Source organism: Zingiber officinale, chromosome 8B, assembly GCF_018446385.1.
Source record: "Zingiber officinale cultivar Zhangliang chromosome 8B, Zo_v1.1, whole genome shotgun sequence".
Lineage (NCBI taxonomy): Eukaryota > Viridiplantae > Streptophyta > Magnoliopsida > Zingiberales > Zingiberaceae > Zingiber > Zingiber officinale.
This window is the reverse complement of record NC_056001.1, coordinates 22,707,270-22,729,689: the sequence shown is the minus strand read 5'-3', so window position 1 is coordinate 22,729,689 and position 22,420 is coordinate 22,707,270. Positions and strand designations below refer to the sequence as shown.

At 35.0% G+C, this 22,420-nt stretch overlaps 1 protein-coding gene across 1 annotated transcript; it reads left to right on the top strand.

Moving 5' to 3' along the window:
- The first annotated feature begins 5,263 nt into the window (after positions 1–5,263).
- On the top strand, positions 5,264–20,794 carry LOC122014774 (protein CHROMATIN REMODELING 35-like). Its single transcript, XM_042571191.1, has 5 exons — positions 5,264–5,709; positions 5,801–6,503; positions 8,909–9,223; positions 13,449–13,607; positions 18,772–20,794. Exons 1-5 carry the CDS (start codon positions 5,702–5,704, stop codon positions 20,545–20,547), a joined length of 2,961 nt encoding a protein of 986 aa, XP_042427125.1. The 5' UTR covers positions 5,264–5,701; the 3' UTR covers positions 20,548–20,794.
- The last annotated feature ends 1,626 nt before the right edge of the window (positions 20,795–22,420 follow it).

Sequence of the window (22,420 nt, the reverse complement as noted above, 5' to 3'; positions counted from 1 at the left end):
AATTGGTCGCTACATGAATAGACTGATTGACCAAAAAAGTTTCTATTGGTACAGTTAGTATCGATGATCAAACTCAAGTTTTGATAAATGATAAATAGTTTAAAGTTAGATGTTATATTGTCTAACCTTTTCACCAAGTGCGCAGGAATTGACAAGTCTAGAGAACCTGACACCAGGCTAAAGCCGAGTTAGGTTTGAGAACCTAATAACTGGCATGAAGTCTATATAGGTTAAGGTGTGATCCAATATCTAGCAAGAAATCCATCTAGCTCTGCGGGACCCAGCAGTTAACCAAAGTCCAGTTGAATCTGTAGACCTGACAACTGGTAGGAAGACCTAGTGGGTTTAAAGGCAGGTCAAGTGACTGCAAATGATAAGTGAAAGTAAGTCACTGGAGGAGAGCGATTCAGTGAGGACAAGTTCCGGTAGGACTATAGGCGCAGTCTAGCTTAGAGTCATTTCATATGTCTAAACTGAGACCATAACTAGATTCTGATTTTGGGAAAATAGAATCTAATTAATAATCACTTAATTTTATTGTGCTAACTCTGTTTTGCAGGTTATTTTATGTTATTAGGCTAACATGAACTTGCAGGGTTAAATGACAAAAATTAACCTCGAATGAACAGTGTTCGAGGCGCCTTTGAGGTGCACTTCTAAGCAATTCTTGGAGTCGATTCTCAGGAACTGACGACCTGGGGTTTACCCCGCCATGCGCCTATGGCCTGTGTACCTGCATGAACCTCCCTCCATATCCGTGGGGCCGGCACTAGGGGGGCCTCTAAGGTAGCGGATCTACCTTTTTTTGGAGGTGCCCGGGACTCAGTGGAGGCACTCGTGTGCAAATAAACTCCGGAGATAAAGTTTGTTGCATGAACGCACCCTAGAGTGCGTTGGAGGCGTCTCGGAGGTGCATTGGAGGCGCATCAGAGTGCTTAGAGGCGCCCTAGCGCGGATAGAAGCTGCAATCATCAGAGTTGATAGAGGTCGAAGGTTACGAGATTGGATTTAAGGTTAGAGGTGCCTCGGATAAGCTTGGAGGCGCCCTCAATGGACTTTAAAAGCATTATTCATCCAACACAAAGACACATCTTTGATACAACTTGTAAGAGGTTCCTCGATCATCCAACTTCTCCGACTTCATACTGTTGTTGTGTTGTGATGCTGCTACACCCGACTATTGCGGATGGACCAACTTGAACACCTGAGCCATTTATTTCTATATCTTTGGTTGGGTAACGTTTAATTTACAACTTTTCAATTTTGCATAAGGAAGTGTAGGTCTGTTACACTTCCTTCCTTTTTCTTGTATTCGGCTACTCTATCGGGAGTTTATTGGTAGAAAATTTAGTGGATTGTCCATCGATAAATCCGAGGGACTTGGGTCTTGGATTAGGAGTCAACGAAAGCTCTGAACCAAGTAATCGATCGTGTACGGGTTTTTCTCGAGTTTTATTCTTAATTCCACTGCATACTCTATGTTCAAAACCGAAAAGATAAGTTTTTAAAATACACGTGATTCACCCTCCCCTCTCATATGGCAATGTTCCTATAGTTTCAATATGCTATTTTTGCATTATTAAGTCATAAGCCTCCATCATACGATTGTTGTGAAGGTTGCTCTAATTTCCAATATGATTATGAAAACTTGCTTTCTTTTTCTCCAATTTGTAAATCTCTCAGTAACAAAAGAATCATCACTACTTTAACTACTATGATCAACTTTGAATAATTAGCAATAAAGAAAGATGGTTGTGTCTTTTGTAATGTTGTACTCTAAAGGTAGATCCGCTACCTTAGCGGCCCCCCTAGTGTCGACCCCACGGATATGGAGGGAGGTTCATGCAGGTACACAGGCCATAGGCGCATGGCGGGGTAAACCCAAGGTCGTCAGTTCCTGAGAATCGACCCCTGACCATTACGCCAGAGATACCATGCGCCCACCGTCTGTGCTACGCCCTGGGGGCTTGTAATGTTGTACTCTAGCCAATTAGGATGGTTGTTGGACTATATAGCTTGAATAAATCAATTGTTATTAAGAGTTTTCTTTTAATGAGAACGCCAAGGAAATTCATAATTTTTAGATTGAAATAAATATTTTTAAAATAGTAACACTGAACAATCTCTCTCTCATTCACATTATACTCGACAATGTTCTTTTTTAGCCTAGGAGCACTAAGATACTCATTCGAGTCAGCATCAGGAGGTGGCGGAGGAGGAGGTGGAGAGGAAGATGGCCTGTTTGAGCTAAGTTCATCTCGCATTTTTTTAAAATACATCAACATTGTTATTTAACCTAATTTATCATTAACATAACATTTTAGAAACATAATCACTTAATTTAATGACTATCTTTTTCCAACCACTCAAGAACAAATAACAAATGAAATTTTCTAAGTCCTAAAGTTTGCATTTTACTTCAAAACTACATATAATATTTTTCAAAAATTATATTTCACAATTATAATGTATCAACACTTGCAAAATTGAATTATTTACTCTGAAAATTAGAAAATACATAAAAAAATATAAGATGAAATTTTAAAAAAAAAATCAAACATGAGTGTAAATCTATTTTTACAATCCAAAAGTCTAAATTTGAAATTTAAAGAGCAAAAAGTGAACATAAATTCAAAAATATCGATCTTGGTCCTAGTTCAAACAATGATCCATTAATCCCAAAACTATTTTCTTCAACACCTATTCAATAACACAACACAACTCAATTAATCAACCAAAGCTCAAAGTTTTTGACTCTAAATGTTAAAAAATTGAACCAACAATAAAAAATTAAGTTGGGTTCTACTTTCACTCACCGCGTACCACAATCTTTGAAATCACACTCTAGCTACTGAAATCAAACCTAAGCTTTCTCAAACTATGATTTCTAATGATAATAACCCATGGCGATGATAATAAATGCATCGCGTAGCTCCGACAAAAGAAGAGGGCTGACGTGCTCATTCCAAGTCACATTATTTTTTTGTAAAAATAGTACTAATGGATAACTTAGATTGAACACTTTCTAAATATATGGCCAATTTCTATTTTTTGACAATGAACGGTGATGAATCAACTAGTCAAAGTGGCATTGAGGGTTTGAAATTATTTTGGGAAGAAACAAAGAGAAAAATGCATATAAATGAGACATACTTTATATTTTAATTAGTAAGTCGTGGTGGACGACATCCGACGTGGATGATCTGATATGGTCAAAATCTAATTTTTTTTTAATCTTTCTCATCTACTTTAACAACTTTCCTCTTTCTCCTTTGTAGAAACCAGCACCAGCACCACCATCCATCTTGGTAATGGTTTGTAAAAACTAACACCACCACCCACTTTGGTGATTGTTTGGTACTACCAAATCATCCACCTTGGTGTTGACTTGTACAAACTAATTTTGATATTGGTTTATAGAAATCAATACCAAAACTATAAATCAACATCATCTGATGATACTAATGTTGGTCTTTAGATAGTGGCTGGCATATTTAAGTTGAGATGTTGAGTTTTAAAAACCAACATTAGATTAAAATCAATGTGCTGGCATTGATTTTTAAAGACCAATACTAAGATAATTATATTAGTATTGGTCTTAAAAACTTAGCACCAGATTAAAAATACCATCTAGTGTTGGTGCTAATTTTTAAAAGATCGGTATTACACGGTGCATGCTACATGAAATTAAATGAGAAAGATTTTATTGGATATGATTAAAAAAATTTAGTCAAAATTGTCTCAGATGACCATATCTATATATATAAAATATGATATTATTTATATAAAAAAAATCAGGTGGGCCCCAGCAGCCATCTGGAGAGGCCACTGGGCGATACATGACTTTACCGTATAATTTACTTTCTCTATTTTTTTTAATTTAATTTTAGTTAATTTTTTTTGAAAATTTAGTTGATGGATTAAAAAAAAAATGAAAGAATAGAATTATAGTAAAAAATAATATTTAAATTATGAATTTGGAAATGATAATTTAAGAATGATTTTTAAATTTATAAAAAATTAACCAAACTCATATAATTAAATAAGTTTCATTTTCATTTCCATTTTCATTCTATTTAACTATCAAATTCATATTTATTGCCATTCATATTTTAAGTTTCACTGCATAACATTTATTATTTATATTAAAATTAATATTCCATTCCATCTTTATTCAAATGATACCTTGGTATCGAATGTTGCTATGTTTGTAATTTAATTTTTGGTTGAGAAAAATAATTATCATCTTTTATTATAAACCTAATACACGTTTATTTACCAGCTCTATAATACTGAATAAATAAAAAAAGAAGTGTAAACTGCTGAAAAAATGATAATAGAAAACTCCCATTGAACCACTGATGTCAATGTTAAAATAGATACGTGAATTTCATTAAAAATATATATATAATGGATACGTGGTCATTGGTAGATTTTTAAAAATGTATAAGTCTAGATTAATGTATAACATTTTACAATATAATAGATACGCGAAAAATAAAACAAGTGGATAAAAAAAATATACTTTTTAATATCATCGATCCAAAATTATAAAAATTTATCTAATGTTATCACTTTTAAGATGTAAGATTAAAAATAATTTAAATTTCTAATTATTTAATGAGAAAAATTCTCAATAATATGTCTCGAATTCTGAATCACTAATTCATATATTTATGAAAATTATTAATAAATTTTAAAATTATTTTTAATATAAATAATAAAAAGAATATTAACTATTTTTATTTTTAACTTCATTAAAATTATTCTTAATAAAATAACAAAATAGTAGGATTATCATAAAATTATTATAGTAATTATTTAATCAAGGTTGTAATAGTTTGAAGATGATTTAATTAAATTTAAGTAATGTTGATAAGAAATTTTGTATAAAAATGTTTTATATTGTATTTTGATAAAACTAAATTGATTTATTTTATTAGAATAAAAATATATTTTTAAAAATAAAAAATATATTAGAGCACTTGTTTTATTTTTTAAAAAGAAAAGTATATTTTACCTTTTACCTTTAACTTTTACAGACATAACAATATGCCGTTAAATCATCATTTTAATAGAAATTGCATAAAATATTGATAAAATATTAATTTTTAATATAAAATCAGAATATTATATTACTATAAATGAAAACAAAATTTATGGAAAAATTCTTTAAAAATAATAAAAGAATATATATCAACTTTAAAATAGTAAAAAAAAAATACATTTAATAATTACTCTTTAAGGAATAATGATGAAATTAAGATTTCCCTAAAAGCTGATGCCGTTTTTGCTTGATCCTTTCTCCTGTGCAACAGCGTCGGCGATCTTGCCCTCGCATGCGGCTTCCATCCTCGCTCACTTCCCGGTGGAGCTCCGTTGCGCCCTTAAACACGAGCTGTAGCGGAGCACCGGTTGCCCCTAACCTCGAAAGGAAGCAGGGCTCGCTCCATCCCTAGCCGCAGCCAGCAAACACAGCGTCGCCGGCTTCTCACGCAGTCGCCACGAGGCCGTCCCCCAGCGATCCGATTCGTGCCACATCCTCTCCCCGGGCTAGACTCGGCCATCAAGCAAGCGTTCGTTGCCCTTCCTCAAATTGCCCTTCGGTAAGGGAGCAAAGGTGACACCTAGGGTAGAAAGGGTGCCCCGACGAAGAGAATCTTTGGATACCCAACTCTCGTGGACGTGATCCTGCACCTTCATGGACAGGTTCATCCTCCTAAAACCCTTGCATCCTGTCTTCAATGTTTCCCTGGAAATGATTTCTGTTACTGCAATGCACCTTTTTTTCCCCCTCTAGTATGGATCTTGAGGCTAATAAGAGGAGGAAGATCAACAATGAGGATTGCAACAGTTTCAATTCTAACCCAACTACTCCCAACTATGGAAAGGTTGGGAATTCTAACCATTTTGACTATTCAAAAGATTTCAGTTTTACCAACCTTCTGGAAAGGATGGATGGAGACAAGTATGGGAGCGTAACTAAAGAATTTGAAGCCATGCATGCTCATCGTATCCAAATGATGAATGCACTATCCTCATTGCGTCCAAGTCCTAAGCCCACCAGAACTCCTCAGGGCAGCACAAATGTTTACCCAGATAATCATACTGTAATTGATCTGGATGATGACACCATTTCAGACGCAGTTAACCCCTTGGATTCTCTTCCACCTAATGGTCAGCCGAAAGAGAACAAGGCAATTGTAATTTTAGATTCAGATGATGAAGATGCCAGTCCTGCAGTTGGAAATAAACAATCTCTTCGGCCTGCTGATAACATATCGTTGTTAAGTGCATCCTTGGCAAGTGAAATAGAGAAGCATATACTAAAAGCTAGCAAATTAGCACAAGAGGCTAGCTCATATCAATTAGTCCAGTATGACCAAGGATCTCACAGGCCTTATATTACTGCTGCTTTTAAGCCAATCAAACAACCCTCTATTCAATTCGAAAAGGTGGTTCTACAGACAGTTGATGAAAATCAACGGCTGCAAAATGTTGTTGTAAGTATACAATGTATTTGTGAAAAATGTATATATTCAATTTTAACATCTGTGAAAAGCATACATATTGATTTTGATCTTTCAGACCACATGCTATATCGTTTCTGTTCCCATAAGTTTTCACTGCATTTGCTAATGATATATCTGTTTAATTTTAACATCTGTGAAAACATGCCTAGCCATTTCTGGACCTTCAGATCCCTTGTTATAATGTTCACTCACTAACAGCATACAATGATTTATTTCCGGGAAGCATCTGATATGTTTAATGCCACATCAGCTGATTGTATATGAAGTAGCTAGTAACTTAAGTAAGGTTTGGTCGTTTACTGGATAAATTCTTTGCTGAGAATTCCTCAAGTCTCTTCTTGCAACTTAACTACTTAGTCCTGGTGGTCTCCAAGTCTAAGAGGGACAAAGTGCTTATTGACTCGGACAAGAAAAACACTTTACTCATTTGAATTACGATAGCTTCCAGATAATTTGGGGGGATTCACTTTTCCATCCATATTCAGGCTTTCTCACTGTTTGCACTTAAACAGATGTGTTTGGTTAGATTTATAATAACTTAAAATCTAGTTTTAATCTTTGAAGGACAACGAACTGTTATTTGCATATTTAGCTGTATTCTGCCTGCATGTGCTTAGTTGTCATAGAATTTTGTAGAATTTGCGTCTTGATAACCATGAACAAGAGTTGAAATTGTATTGCATTTCTCTTCATATACCTTGTAGCTACCTACAACAGATACTACACATGTTTGTTCATTAGGTTTTGGAAAAGGAGATATCTACTTAGAGTACCCTAATATTGGAGCTCCATAACTAGTGACTGAATGGAGATGTTTTACCCAAGAAGTTTGGGAGTAACATATTAGAAGTATGTAAAAACGAGGTATTTAATTCACATGATTTACCTTTGCCACCCATTAGTGATGGGTTGTTTTTTTTGGAAAAAATTGGTAGGTTGAAAGAACACTACACGGATTTGAGATATAACATTCACTAGTAGACATGAATGTAACATCATACATGTAAAACACCTACACATGTATCAGCGTTGGATGCCAAATATATCACTTGTTGAGTAAAAATGTGTTGAGCCAAGATAATCCATCATGAGTAGGCAGAACTTTTATTATACAATGCATCTCTTTGTTTGCAATATTACACCTGATCGATCATCAAACTCTTTGATTGTTTGCTCCTTACTGATTCACTTGTTCTATATAACTTAACAAGGTCTTCATTGATTTTCCATCATGCCAAATAGTATGATCAAGGAAGATAAACTTTTTTTTTTTTTAAATGAAATGGAATCTAAAGGATCGTATCAGAAAGAACTGTGTATAAGGTGCAGTTGAAGAGGTAAAGAATTTACAGGAAAAAAATTCATAAGCAAAAATCTTTCTAAGAAGGACATCATAATGTTAACCACAACGAATAAATGAAGACTAGAAAAATTAACTAATTCCAGAGAAAAAGCTGCAAAAGGATAGCAATATTCAATATACCTGCACCTTAAGATTTGCATTGAAAAATGAGCATTGGCGCACTAATAGCACATCTCTTGTATTCTTGTTTTGGCAATTGAGAGATTTATAACCCATTTAGAAAGGAAATGATGTGGAAAAGGCACACCTTTATAAAACAGGTGGTTCATGTTTTTTTATGTGAAATCAACAAAGAGATAATGTGGAGTCACTGACCACGTTTATCCATGAAAGCACAAGTACGTAATATATCTCTGACAGATATCCCCAGTTGTTTTCAGTTTGTTTTGAACTGAAACATCCGTTGTGCTTTTATCCACTTGTAAATAATCATTATTCCTTTCACAGGGATATTAATGTGTTCTATAACATAATTATATGAAGGGGAGCCTTTACGCAACGGTAAAATTGTTGTCATATGACCAAAAGGTCACGGGTTCGAATCCTGGAAACAGCCTCTTGCAAAAAGCAGGGTAACGCTGCGTACAATGAGTCCTTCCCCGGGACCCCGCATGGTGGGAGTTTCGTGCACCGGGCTGCCCTTTATAACATAATTATATGATCCTATATAATCCAATAAGTCATCCTTATTTCATCCTATTGCAGGATGAACTAGAGAGTAGAGAATGTGCCATTAGTAAAAGATAAACCTAGAGTGGTGTCTGATGAAATGGTTGGTAAGAAACCTTCCAGTTACTGAAAACTTGTATCATGACCAAAGAATTGTTCCTTGTATTAGTGTATTTTGAGCTAACGCTGACAGTCTATTTGCATTCAATCTGAATGAATCCTGATCTGAAACTTAAGTTGATGTTATATAAATTGCTGCTTGTGAAGTTAGATTATCCGCTTGATATTACTGTTTCAATTCCAAATTTATGATATCTGATTGCATGCTGATGCTTGATTCTAGGATGAAACAAGTGTAAAGATAAACAATGAAAAACAAGATCTAATCAAATCAAAAAAGGGAATTGACAGGAAATGTTCATCCAAAAGAAAGAAAAGAAGTGAGATACAAGATGCTGATGCTTCTAATAGTATAAAGAGTATTGTTCCATATGCTGAACTGAAACAACACAATGATGATTCTGAATATGTTTCTGCCGAGACTCTGCAAGAGAAGATACACAACAGGAGCTTCAATGAAGATGAAAAAGTATTGTCAGAAAGTGATGGCTTGGAAGATCTCTGGAAAGATATGTCATTAGCAATGGAGTTTACGAAGGTTAGCTTTGTTGCATATCTGTGTTTTTTCTTTTGGTGATCTTTTATTTCTTTTCTTTTCCTGATTCATCCTTGTAGAGAATACTTCTTTCAGCAACGAGTTATCTACAGGATTATGATTCGACCAACTGCAATCAGGAAATTTATAGTTCTTCCCTTCTATTTATTTGACTTGAAATAATTATAATAGGCTAAAAATAATTGCCAGTTCAGATTCTCTGAGTTTGCCTACCTTTGAATCTAGAGTTGTAGTTCATGTATCCGAAAGTTCTTCCTGCAATGCAAAAGTGCATTTGCATCATGATTCATTATGGTTAATTTTTTAGTTATGAATTGTAAGTTTTGATTGAAATTTTTTAAAATAATTAATGAATATTTCTATCTTATCTGACATAATTTTTATATCTTAACATATCTACATGTATACTGCTGCAATACCTTAATTAATAGCATAGCATGATTAATGGTGCCTAACCATTTTTTCATAAATTATAACAAATTAAAAATTGCCCCCGAGGCAATGGTGGAGCAGCAGGGCGCCTTCTTAGTTTCCCATCTAAGGATCAAACCTCAGCTTCGGTGAATTAATGGATGAATTTTCTTTAATGGACGGTTTACCTAAGAATGTTGGACTGATGGACCGCTAGTTGTGAGCGCTTCTCGATTTATCCTGGCCGGTGGGAAATTTTCGTGAGATCAGGCCGGTCGTCCCCCGAATTAGTCGACGTAAGCTGAATACCTGGTGCCAACTAAATTTAAAAATAAAAAATTACAAATTTGTTGTTCATTCATTTCATCTTTAATGGAAGTAAAATGGACAACATGGCATTTCACGGTCCATTGATTCCAACATTAGGACAAGCATTATTGACATTTGTGACTCCATGCAATTTGATTGCCTAAGTATAAGAGACAAAAAAATAAGATGATAATGTTATGTGAAGAGAAAAAGACAAGGACAACAGAAAAGCATAAATAAAAGAATTAACACATACAAATTGCTAACAGGACTATGTAACAAGGTTTGAAATCCATGTTCCCACTCTACGGCTTATGACTCGTTGGTAAGTTACACCAGAAAGCTCACTAGTTTTCTCCTTCTTGTTGTTGTATAGACCATAATCGCTATATAAAATTATCTCATATCAAGAGTGGTGGAAGAGGTATTTTCATCAATTTTTTAATGAAAGTTTAGGTGACTAACTTAACTTGGGTAATTTAAGTAGGTCAAATGAGTATAGAAATTTAAATTTTTATCGTATAATTCAAACTTCAGAAATAGAACAAGCCTTAAATGTAATACACAATGAAAAAGTTGTTGGACCATATGATATTCTGATAAGGTATGGAAGTGCCTTGAGAAATAAGGTATTGAATGACTTACAAAATTATTTAACATGATATTGAAAACGAAAAAATGCTTGATTGATGAAGGGTAAGTACTTTAGTTCCCTTATATAAGAAAAGGGAGACGTACAAATTTGTGTAAACTTAGAGTATTAAACTAATGAGTCATACCATGAAACTTTGGAAAAGAATAATAAAAAAAAGATTAAGGAAGGAGACAATAGTAACCGAAAATTAATTTGGGTTCATGCCTGAAAGGTCTACGATAGATGTTATATATCTTCTTAACAACTAATTGAAAAATATCGAGAGCAAAAATAAGATCTACACATGGTACTCGTACTTAGAAAAAACTTATGATAAAGTCTCAATTATATTGAGAATTATTGAAAAAAGAAGTGTTAGCGTAACATATATTAAACTAATTAATGATATGTATGAGGATGTAACAAAGATTCCAAGCGGACTAACTGAAGCATTTCTAATAAAGATAGAGTTACATCAAGGATCAACTCTAAGTCTCTATCTTTTTACACTAATTATGGATGAACTCACTGTACACATTCAAGACACACGCATGTTGTTTGCTGATGATATTATTTTGGTAGATAAAACATGTGAAGGAGTAAGTGCTATACTAGAATCTTGGCGGAAAACACTAGAAGAGAAAGGTTTTAGGTTTAGTAGAATAAAGACAGAATATATGTAATTTAAATTTATCAATATTACATGTAATGAGACAATTATTAAGATAGGAAATGACAAATTGTCTGGAGCTTTAAATATTTAGGATTATTTTTGCAAAACGATAAAGGGATTGAGAGAGATGTCTTGCATAAAATATAAGCAGGATAATTGAAAGAAAGGAACACGTCTGGTATTTTATGTGATCGTAAAGTACCTCTAAAACTTGAAAAAAAGTTCTACAAAATCGCAGTTTGTCCTGCTATGCTATATGTAGCTGAATGTTGGGTGATGACTCAAGCACATGGGTAGAAGATGAGAGTTGCAAAGATAAGGATGTTAAGGTGGATATGTGGATATACGAGGATAAACAAAATAAAAAATGAGAGCATTAGAAAGAAAGTCGAAGTTGCATCTACTAAGGAAAAACTCCGAGAGACACGTTTAAGATGGTACGAGCATGTACTTAGACAAATAAATGCTCCAGTTAGACTCTGTGAAACTATGATAAACATACACATCAAACGAGGAAGAGGAAGACCCAAAAAGACTTGGTTAGCAATAATAAAATAAGATAAAATTTATTCAAGTATAGAAGATGATATAATAAGGAATAGAGCCTAATGACGTAAAAGAATTCATATAGCCAACTCCACCTAATGAGATAAGGTTTGATTGTTATTGTTGGATACTTTCAAATCTTTTGGAGGTGGTGGGAAAACCGCTTATAATAATCTTCTCTTTAAAAAATTTACAATGAGTGAAAGTAAGAAGAGAAGTTAATGAGTACAAGAGAAAGACTCAAAATATTATACAAGATATATTTTTGCCAGCCTTCATACACTTTCTCTTGGTCCTTTTATAACCTTCAATCTATCCTTGGGGCTATGGTGCTGCGGTAGGACATTCAGGTTGTCACCCAGGCACTCACAGTTCGATCCCCAGCTATGCCGTATTTGCAGGAATTTTTCGTCCAAATGGGGCGCGCAACCAAAGGATGCTGGGCTTCTGGGCTGCCCGCCGTGCGCGCTTCCCGATTTATCCTGGTGGCCGATGGAAAACTTCCGTGGGCCAGGCCAGTCACCCCTAGGACTAGTCAATGAGACTAATTGGATTTATCATTTTATAACCTTCAATCTTCTACAACTTCACTCATTATTCTAGTGTTTAATCGTTGATAGCCGACTCTATTCACCATCAGTCGACTCGATTGGTTGCTGGCTTGCTTCTGCTAGCAATCTGCCAATGACTACCGCGGTTGACTTAGTCAACTGAATTAGACCATTAGTTGACTGGTCTACTATAGACAGTAGCTCATCCGATTGTTGCAGCTCCAATGTGCTAGTTCAATGGCTACTTTTGGCTTTCTTGTTGTGTCATAAGTCGATTGAACTAAATTAGTTGACTAGGTTCTCAACAGAAACATAAAGTTGCTAGCCACCAAGATTGAGCCGACTTCTTAGCCGACTTAGCTCACCGTTTGATTTAAATCCACCATTAAGTAGTTGGAGCCCCATTAGTCGACTCTACATTCAACTAGTCTCCAAACAGAATATTCTGTTCACAAGCAATCAAGCCTGAGTTGACTAGGCTTGCCAATTGACTGGGAGCATCCGCCAGTTGACCAGAGCCCCAACTACTTGCAGATAGGTGGTTCATGTATTTGTCTCTAACTAGACTGGCTATCATCCTTACTGCCATAATGCTGTATGGATTTTAGAAAAATGGGACTTGTGAATGCGCATTTACAGATAGTACATACTACTTGTAGAAACTGGACTGGTATATATCATTCTTACTACCATAAGGGCTGTATAGATTTTAAAACATGGGTTTAGTTTCAACTTATAGGTCCTGATTTTTATTTGACATGTTATTTTCCACCTTTTTCTCAGATTCTTGGTTTTGGATTTAACTGTTAAGTATTTAGCTTATGCAATTTACACTTGGTGGGATGATTCATATGATCTGCTGTTTCCATCACTGCTTTAAATGTGGTTGCTTTGACTCGAAATTTATTCTATATGTAAAGGTGTTCAATGAAAACATCAAATACTGTGTTGAGATAAGTGAAAATATCAAATGTTAAACTAATCCAAGGATCATGGCTTGTAGTTTTCATATAGTTCTAGTAAATGTAGATCATGTTTAACATTTCTATTTTTATAATTCATTCGTTAGCCTCTTTCTGCTAGGATGATGCTTCTGACGATCAAGTTGTGCTAGAAGAAGTAGAAGAAGAAGAAGAATGTGGCCATTCCTACTTGCTCCAAGATGACTTTGGCCTTGTTTGCCGTATTTGTGGAGTAATACAGAAAAGCATAGATACTATATTTGACTACCAATGGACAAAGGTACTACGAACATGCAGCTAAACCCTTTACGGTTATATCTTGCTTAGTTTTTTTTTTTTTGGTTATTTGGAAGACATGTATGCCAACAAAATTAGAGCTAATGCAATCTGAACTACTAACGTTAGCTTACCCGGATCCTCAATTCTTATTTCGTTATGCTATTCTAAAACATTCTTCTCCAATATTTTTGAAGCATGCTGTCCTGGTAGATGCACATGTTACAATTTTCAAGGTAGATGTTACCTATATTCCATATTTCAAATATTATTGCCGGAGGCCCAGTGTATTTTGAAAATTTATCTTTTGTGGTGACATGTGTTAGGTTGTTGGTCTTAAATTCTTGAAAGCAAGCGAGTGGGAGTTACAATTCCAATTATTAAAAAAATATGATATAACAATAAAAATATATTTACATTCTATCATATGCTATTGCAGGTTTGTGAGGTATATAATATACATACAAAAATTTATTTTTGCAAGTATATACAATACTTGTTAATTAGACAATTGATGGAACAATCTCAAGTTTTTATTTTTTTCCCTTCTATTTTGTTAGCTTAGAGTGTCATGCCCCTAGTTTCATACCTCTACTCCTAACTGGTTATGTACATGTGAAAGGAGGGGTCTATTAACACTTTCAATAGACTCTCCTCTCAACTGGCACATAATCCTTAAATATAAAGAGAGAGAGCTCGCCCACTCAACAAGACAGCACATGATCCTAGTGAAAAAAATTTACACATATACATTTACAATGTAACACACCCACACAATGCAATGAAAATATTTACAAAATCAGCAATCTTGAATTCTTGATTAAGAAAAAGAATGTCTATTTGATATCTTAGAACCCAAGGAAATTATAAGGTTGATCGAAAAGAGTTTTTTGTTTTTTAAAACATGTATAGAGAAACATCCAACATTAACCACACAAGTAATAAGACATAATTTCAACTGGGTTGTTAAAACAACAATTCATATGTTTGCAAACTATATATATATATATATATATATATAGAGAGAGAGAGAGAGAGAGAGAGAGAGAGTTTTGTTACTTAGCACACTCATCTATGGGCAACTCGTGAGCACTTAGTGTTATTTTTTAAAATTTTCATTTTCTTTAGCCTAAACACTATACCCTAAACCTAAACCCTAATTTTTTTTAGTTTTTTTTTTTTAAAGTTTAACACTAGGAGTTGCTTGTATAGGAATCGAATGTTGTGAACAAGCTTGGTGTTTGGCTTGGTAAGAACTTGTTTATGTTCGTTCAATATACACATCAATTAAATACACAAATTTGAACAACTCGTTTAACTAAACGAACAAGCTTGAACATGTGTTCAGCTTGTTAACGTTCGTGAACAATATTCGTGAATAACGTTAGTGAATAATATTCGTGAATCATGTTCATCAATAAAACTTTTATCAACTTAATAAAACAAATTTATATTACCATGCTCAATAATTAATCAAACAAGCTTAAAATTCAAAAGTTTAAACAATCAAACAAGCTTGAATTGAGAACTAATCTCAAGTTAAGCTCAAACCAACTCAAGTTCATAAATAGGAAACCAAGTCAAACTTGAGCAATCATTTGAACGGCTTGGTTCATTTTAAGCTTGGCTCGATTTGACTTGGCTCGATTACCTTATTAAACAAACTTGACCACCACAAAGTTGGACTTGGCTTGGCTTGCCATAGATGGCCGTGCAGGGTAACATTATATATATATAAGCAAGGCCTTGGGTTCCTGTTGCACTGTGAGTCATCTATGAGGAGCCTCGACTTAAGTATTTAGGATAATAAAGTTACCAGGAACAATTTAATATCGCCAGTGACTACCATAATGAGAGATAAGTAACATGCAACACCTAAGCATGATCAATATCTCCAGCAACATATTATGCAATATATAACAATAAATAAAATAATTGATCAATAAGCACGAACAACTAATATCACACATCGAGTGTAACAAAAGTAAAATATACCATACCATTATGCCCTTGTACCAATCACTTTTCTCAAAAACAACATGTAACATAAGTAAAGAACATAGATATATTATGCCATGCATAAGTAAAGTATACGCCTTCAACCCTTATCTGATATGAGATTCTATACTTTGTGCCCTCGTCAGAATTAGGGCAAGATTCTATGCATAATGGTCGCATCATGTAGCAAGCATGACATCCTTCACATTATACCCTTGACACTACCCTATATGAAAGATCTTGCACATGATGCCCTTATTGTAGCTTTACGTGAGGCATCTTGCACATTGTGGCCTCAACGTCGTTCTAAGTATGAGATAATACACAGTGCACTTGACACTGACCCCTCTATGAAACTTGCACATCATGCATCTCAAACTAGAGACTAAATTCCTTTTTTGGACCCTACAACTGAGGAGCCACTGCTCTTCCTTCCTAGTATTCTGTATTGACCCCATTCCCCTTCGAGCGCTCCATATTTGTCAGAGTTACAAATTAGGACAACCCACTTCCCAAAAGTGCCCCAACAACAATATTATTGGCTCTTTGATTTTTCACCTCCTAATGGATATCTTGTAACTATAGGTAACTCATCTTTAAATTATGATGTTGTCATGACAAGAATGCTTTGGAATTGGTCTACAATCTAATTTAGTGTCCCTACACAAAAGAGCTTGTATTAAGGTTTGTTTAATGAAAGACTTTAGGCTAAAGATATACTTACTGCAAGTAGCAAATTTTTTCCTTGATGTTAGAGATTTCTAAAATGTCACCCCAAGTTGCTACATAGCCTCAAAGTCCAAGGATCAAACCCATTTTCTCGAATATGACTTAGGGAACATTTATGGGTTCCTCTTAAACACTAAAAAAATCTCTAGTTAGAAAAAATGGGCAGAACACTCACCATAATGTTGACGAGAGATGCTCAGCTGCTGCTCTCACTCGGTCCAATGTCTAAAGACACCATCAGTCCTAGAGAGGAAGGAGGAGAGAGTTACTGACCCGAGGTAAGAGGAAGGCTCGAAGAGGGAAAATTTAGGGTTTCTATGGGGATTTAGAAGAAAAATGGAGAGGAAGAAGAAGGGCTATTCCGGTCTTGGCTGGAAGAGAAGAAGAAGGCCTGCCTGTGCTGACCTGTTACTGGGAAAAAAACACAAGGAGAAGAAGAGGGAGGAGTGGCTACAGGTTTTCTGGTGCTAGGATAGTGCTGGAATGATTTTGGAAGAAGAGGAGATGTGGTGTTGCTGTTGTTAGCTGGAAAAATGAGGAACAAGAAAGGGGTAGTATTTGCTGGTGTTGGAAAACAAAAAGAATGGAAGGAGGAGGGAGGAGCCGCTGTAAGAGAATATCCTGGTTGATGTGTGCTGCGTGGGAAGAAGCCGTGTTGGAGAGGAGGGATTTGATGTGTGCTGCGGGGAAGAAGCTGTGTTGGAGAGGAAAAGAACAAGAGAGGAGAGGAAAGAGAGAAATCATATCCAACTCAAAAAATTTCTAATTCGTTTTAAAGTGATTAAGCTAGATTATCCCTACCCATAAATTGACCTAATCAAACCCGAAATGACCTTCGGTTTGAACCCACGCAATCCTAATCTACGTGTCTACCGATGGGCTCAATTCAAACCCAATTTGGCTTCGACTTGATGCTCTTTTTTTTTTACCGTTTGGTTTGATTTTTTGCCAGTTAAAAATTTTGGAAAAATATACATATTTTTTAATATGCAAAAAAAAAAAAAACTCAATATTTAACATACTTTTTGTTGACTGTCTTGAATCCTAGCTAATGTGCATGAGAGGGGATGTGAATCTTTGTTACTCCCTTAAATCAGTTAAGCCTCCTTACCTTAGATTTGTCACGAGATTGAGTGCTCATGATCTACTAGATAGAAGATTCAACACCTTGTTCATCTCTTTCTCGCTTAGTGACAATAGAGAGAGAGAGTAATACCTCTCTTGATCAATAATGGTGTCAAAACATCCTTCCTATATACAAACTTGATTAAATGTGATTGAGCTTCCAACTAATCATTATTTCATGAAATTTTTATATATTGTTATAATTTATGAATTCTAGACTAATAAATATGATCTATATATAAATTTATATCAGTAATCTAATATTGTTTTATAAGTTTAAGGTATGTATCAAAAAATATTACTAATTTGATACTATTAACTTGATGATAGTGATAATGGCAACAGATATGATAACTGTAACACTAATAATAATGATAATAATAATAGTAATAATAGAGATGATGATATAAATATTATGACAAATATAATTTTATTAATACTATTTAATTTTATATATATATTGATTTACTAATTCTAATATTTAGTTGAACATCAAATATATCTTTATTATGTTTGACAATTGAATGGCAAAGACGTGAGAAGCTTGCTTTGACATACATATATTTTTCTATTATATTATAGGTGTCCTATTTCCCTTCCCCAAAAAAATTTGTAACAATTTTGATTTCATCTATCCTACTTTTTTCATACAAGCAATACCTAGATTTTTGGATCCATCTGTTCCTAATACCATTACTAATTTTGACAACTATGGTCGATGCAACTACCATCATGAATGACAACTTTACAGCTTGTCTCCCTATTTTGCAAATGCATGGTAAATTTGTTGCATAACTTTACTAATCTTCTGGTGTAGAGATGACAATATGCATTACACAACATCCAACTCCATTTATTTTTGCTATTTGGGTTGCCAATGTTACCTTATTGGCAAAGTGGCAGTAAAAAAAAAAAAAATTAATCTTGGTGTTTATGAGTTGACATTTGGGTCTAGATTTCTCCTTTGTAGTGCACTTTGTGGAAATATGAGACTAGTGTATACTTGGTCTTTAACTTGCATCTTCTTAATATGGACCAACAATAAAAATCACACTGTGCACTTACTTTTCTTACTAAATACATCATCCAGAACAACAATGTATTTTTTTTAGTAAATAGAACCATAAGCATCTGTCTAACTGAAATCTTAATTCATCCATCATTTTTTGCTAGCATCAACATTAATCCCAAATCCCTGCTCAAATTAAGGAATCTGTGCTCTGTATTTAATATTGAAGCATCTGGCCTATTTCATATGTATGCCAACAAAGCATTTACCTGCTTTATTTGCCTTATGAAATGATTTGTTCTCATAGGGTTCACATTCAATTCGGACATACTTGTCTGGACAAAAGAACTCCAAGGGTCTAGATGAAGAAATTCAGTTCTCTGGAATCAAAGTGTCAGAAGATGAGTTCATTGATGCTGAAGTATCTATCCATCCCAGGCATCTGAAGCAAATGAAGCCACATCAACTGGAAGGCTTCAATTTCTTGGTTAAGAACTTGATTACAGATAAACCAGGAGGATGTATTCTAGCTCATGCACCTGGTTCTGGGAAAACCTTTATGCTTATAAGCTTCATCCAGAGTTTTTTAGCCAAGTACCCTTCCAAAAAGCCCATGGTTGTTTTGCCCAAAGGAATTTTGCCCATTTGGAAAAAGGAGCTACAACTGTGGCAGGTTGAAGATTTGCCTGTCATTGATTTATACTCCAGTAAGGCTGAGAATAGGTCGCAGCAGTTGGGAGTTCTAAAAGTTTGGCAAGAGACAAATAAAAGTATTCTCTTTTTAGGCTATAAACAGTTCACTAACATTGTTTCTGATAAAGAAAACAGCAAAGCATCTGCTGCATGTCGGGAAATACTTTTGAAAGTCCCTGGCCTTCTGATATTAGATGAAGGCCACACTCCAAGAAATGAAGAGACTTACATGCTAGATTCACTTGCGAAGGTGCAGACCCCCCGAAAAGTAGTACTTTCAGGAACTTTATTCCAGAATCATGTCAGGGAGGTCTTCAACATTTTGAATCTGGTGCGCCCTAAATTTCTGAAAATGGAGCATTCTCGAGCCATTGTCAAGCGGGTTCTAAGCAGAGTGCACATATCAAGTGGCAGGAAGCTCTCTAAAATGGATAATGCTTTCTGTGAACTGGTTGAGGAGACACTGCAGAATGATGACAATTTTAAAAGAAAAGTGACTGTGATACAAGACCTTCGTGAGTTAACCAAGCATGTCCTTCACTATTACAAGGGTGATTTTTTGGAGGAGCTGCCTGGTCTTGTTGATTTCACTGTTATGTTGAACCTCAATGCCAAGCAAAAACAGATGATTGAAAGGCTCCCAAAGTCTGACAAGTTCAGAAGAACCTCCTTGGCCAGTGCTATCTATATGCATCCTCAACTGTATGAAGCAGCAGAAAAGGATCCTGGAGACAGAGCTGCCTCATTAAATGATTACAGCGCTAAGTTTGATAGCTTGCTAGATTCAATAAGTTTTCGAGATGGCATCAAAACTAAGTTTTTTCTGAATATCCTGTCTCTTGCTGAGTCTGTGGGAGAGAAGCTACTTTGCTTTAGTCACTACCTTCTGCCTTTAAAATTTTTGGAAAGGCTGATAGTTAAGACCAAGGGTTGGCATACTGGAAAAGAAATTTTCATGATTAGCGGTGACTCATCATCTGAGGAACGAGAGAGGTCGATGGAACAATTTAACAATTCTGTTGATGCCAAGGTTTTCTTTGGTTCAATCAAGGCTTGTGGAGAGGGCATATCACTTGTAGGTGCATCAAGGATTGTGATTTTGGATGTGCACTTAAATCCGTCAGTAACTCGTCAAGCTATTGGTCGTGCATTTCGGCCAGGCCAACTGAAGAAAGTATACACATACAGATTGGTCGGCGCTGATTCTCCAGAGGAGGAAGATCATCGTACCTCCTTTAGAAAGGAGTTAATTTCAAAAATGTGGTTCGAGTGGTCTGAGTACCGTGGCCTGGACTTTGAGTTGGATGAGGTCGATCCTACCAGTTGTGATGATGAGTTTCTTGAATGCCGTCTTGTAGGAGAAGATATCAAAACAGTGTACAGAAGGTAAGTTCCCATACCTCACCGTGCGAGAAGACAATGTATTCGTACCAAACATGAGCAGTGTCTTTTCTTGCTTATCTCGCTATCGATATGGGTGTATATATCAGTTACCAGTTGCATGATCCATGTTTTTTTTGCTGGCACTGAAATATCAACAACTGATTTCGTTCTCTTTCAGCTTTAGGTATCACTAGGCCCTTTAAATGCAACAATAGACTTTCCATAAATTTCATCTAGGCCCTTTTGTTAGTATATATCGAATTGGTAGATCTGTTCTCATTTATGTGTTTGAATGCGTAGCATGCCACCAGTAAACATGTCAAGTAAGCTTGAGCTGCTTTGTGTTCAGTATTTATTCTAGATGCATTTATTTATTTGTATCTTCAAATTATTTTAACAAGTTTGTTTGGTTGATTTAGAAACTTTAACTATGAATTCGGTTTAAATTCTTTTCTCTAATTAAGATTTAGCAGTCAGCTGCAAGATCTGGAATATATAATTTGTTAATTGCTGCTTTTCCTGATCTGCAAACTGAACCAAAAAAAAACACGGAAGAGAGAAGTCCATTATGTATTTATGTTTGATTATATATATTTAATGTTTTCATTGTTTTTTTAATAAAAGATATATCTTTCGATGCAAATGATATGGTTTTTGATTCATATGTATCAAAAGGAAGAATTACAATTATCTTGTGAGTGAACTGTATGTGAAGAATGATTTGCAATTAGGAAGCCTTGGAAACTCGAATAGTTTTAATTAGGGATGAGCAATCAATCCGTCAAACCGATTAATCCGTTTATACTGACTCAAATTGAATTGAAAAAAAAAATCTATCGGATATATGTCCAGATGTAGGGTTCTGATATTTCATTATCTGATTTAATAAGATCGGATAGTTTTTTATCTTAATAACCGAACTAACATGATCCATAATTACCCTTACTTGTAGCAACTATTGTCAATAAACTGTTACACGTTGTAGCAGCTACTGTCGATTAGTTGTTACAATATGTAATGAACAATGTCTAATATCATTTTAAAATATTTTATTTTTTGTTGTATTTATATTGATATTTGATATTTCATTGGATATAAGATCGGATATCTAAATAATTGATAATCCGTCGGATATCTGATACATAAAAATCTCTGGATATAGGACCGGATGTAGGTCCTGATATTGTATTATCTGATCTAGTAAGGTTGGATAGCTTTTTATCTCAATAATCGAACCAACTCGATCCGCGATCACCCCTAGTTTTAATAAAGGTTAATAGATAAATCGATAAGTTACCCAAATACATAGGTGGTTTTGTATTTTTTTTTTTTCTATTTCAGTATTTATTTTTGGAATTGTCCCAACAACGTGTGACATTGAATTTATTTTTCATTTTATCCCCTCCTTTTTTTACTATTCATCTAAAAATTAGCACCACAATATCGTGTTGTCCTCGTCTCTTCTCTCGATCTTCTTCTTCTTTGCCTCCTCTTTATGCTCCTTAGTGTCACGATCGCTTGAGTTCACGACTGGAAGATCTTGATTGCGTCGTCGTTGGTGAGAATGATTGAAAACCCTCACAAGAGCACGACTCTGGTGATGGAGCCATTGTGCTCGACTATTTCGCGTTAGATTCACGTGAGGAGCATCGTAAAGGAGTTTGGCCACGATGAGGAGACAATTGAGGTGGTAGCGATGGACGATTCGAAAAACCCTAGTTGGGTCACTCGGACATGGAGGGGAAGGGCGTCAGAGGCAAGTGATTTAGATGGCTGTGGATTTGATGAGCCGAATGAGGTGAAATAATCTTGTCTTGGTAGCTAAAAGGACGAGTTTGGGGTGGTGCTAAAGTGCCAGAAATTGTCGAGAGGATACATGA

Excerpts from the sequence above, each read along its gene's own strand:
- LOC122014774 (XM_042571191.1), top strand. Across the intron at positions 9,224-13,448 it reads TAGCAATGGAGTTTACGAAG|GATGATGCTTCTGACGATCA; the intron begins GTTAGCTTTGTT and ends TCTTTCTGCTAG. Across the intron at positions 13,608-18,771 it reads TTGACTACCAATGGACAAAG|GGTTCACATTCAATTCGGAC; the intron begins GTACTACGAACA and ends TTGTTCTCATAG.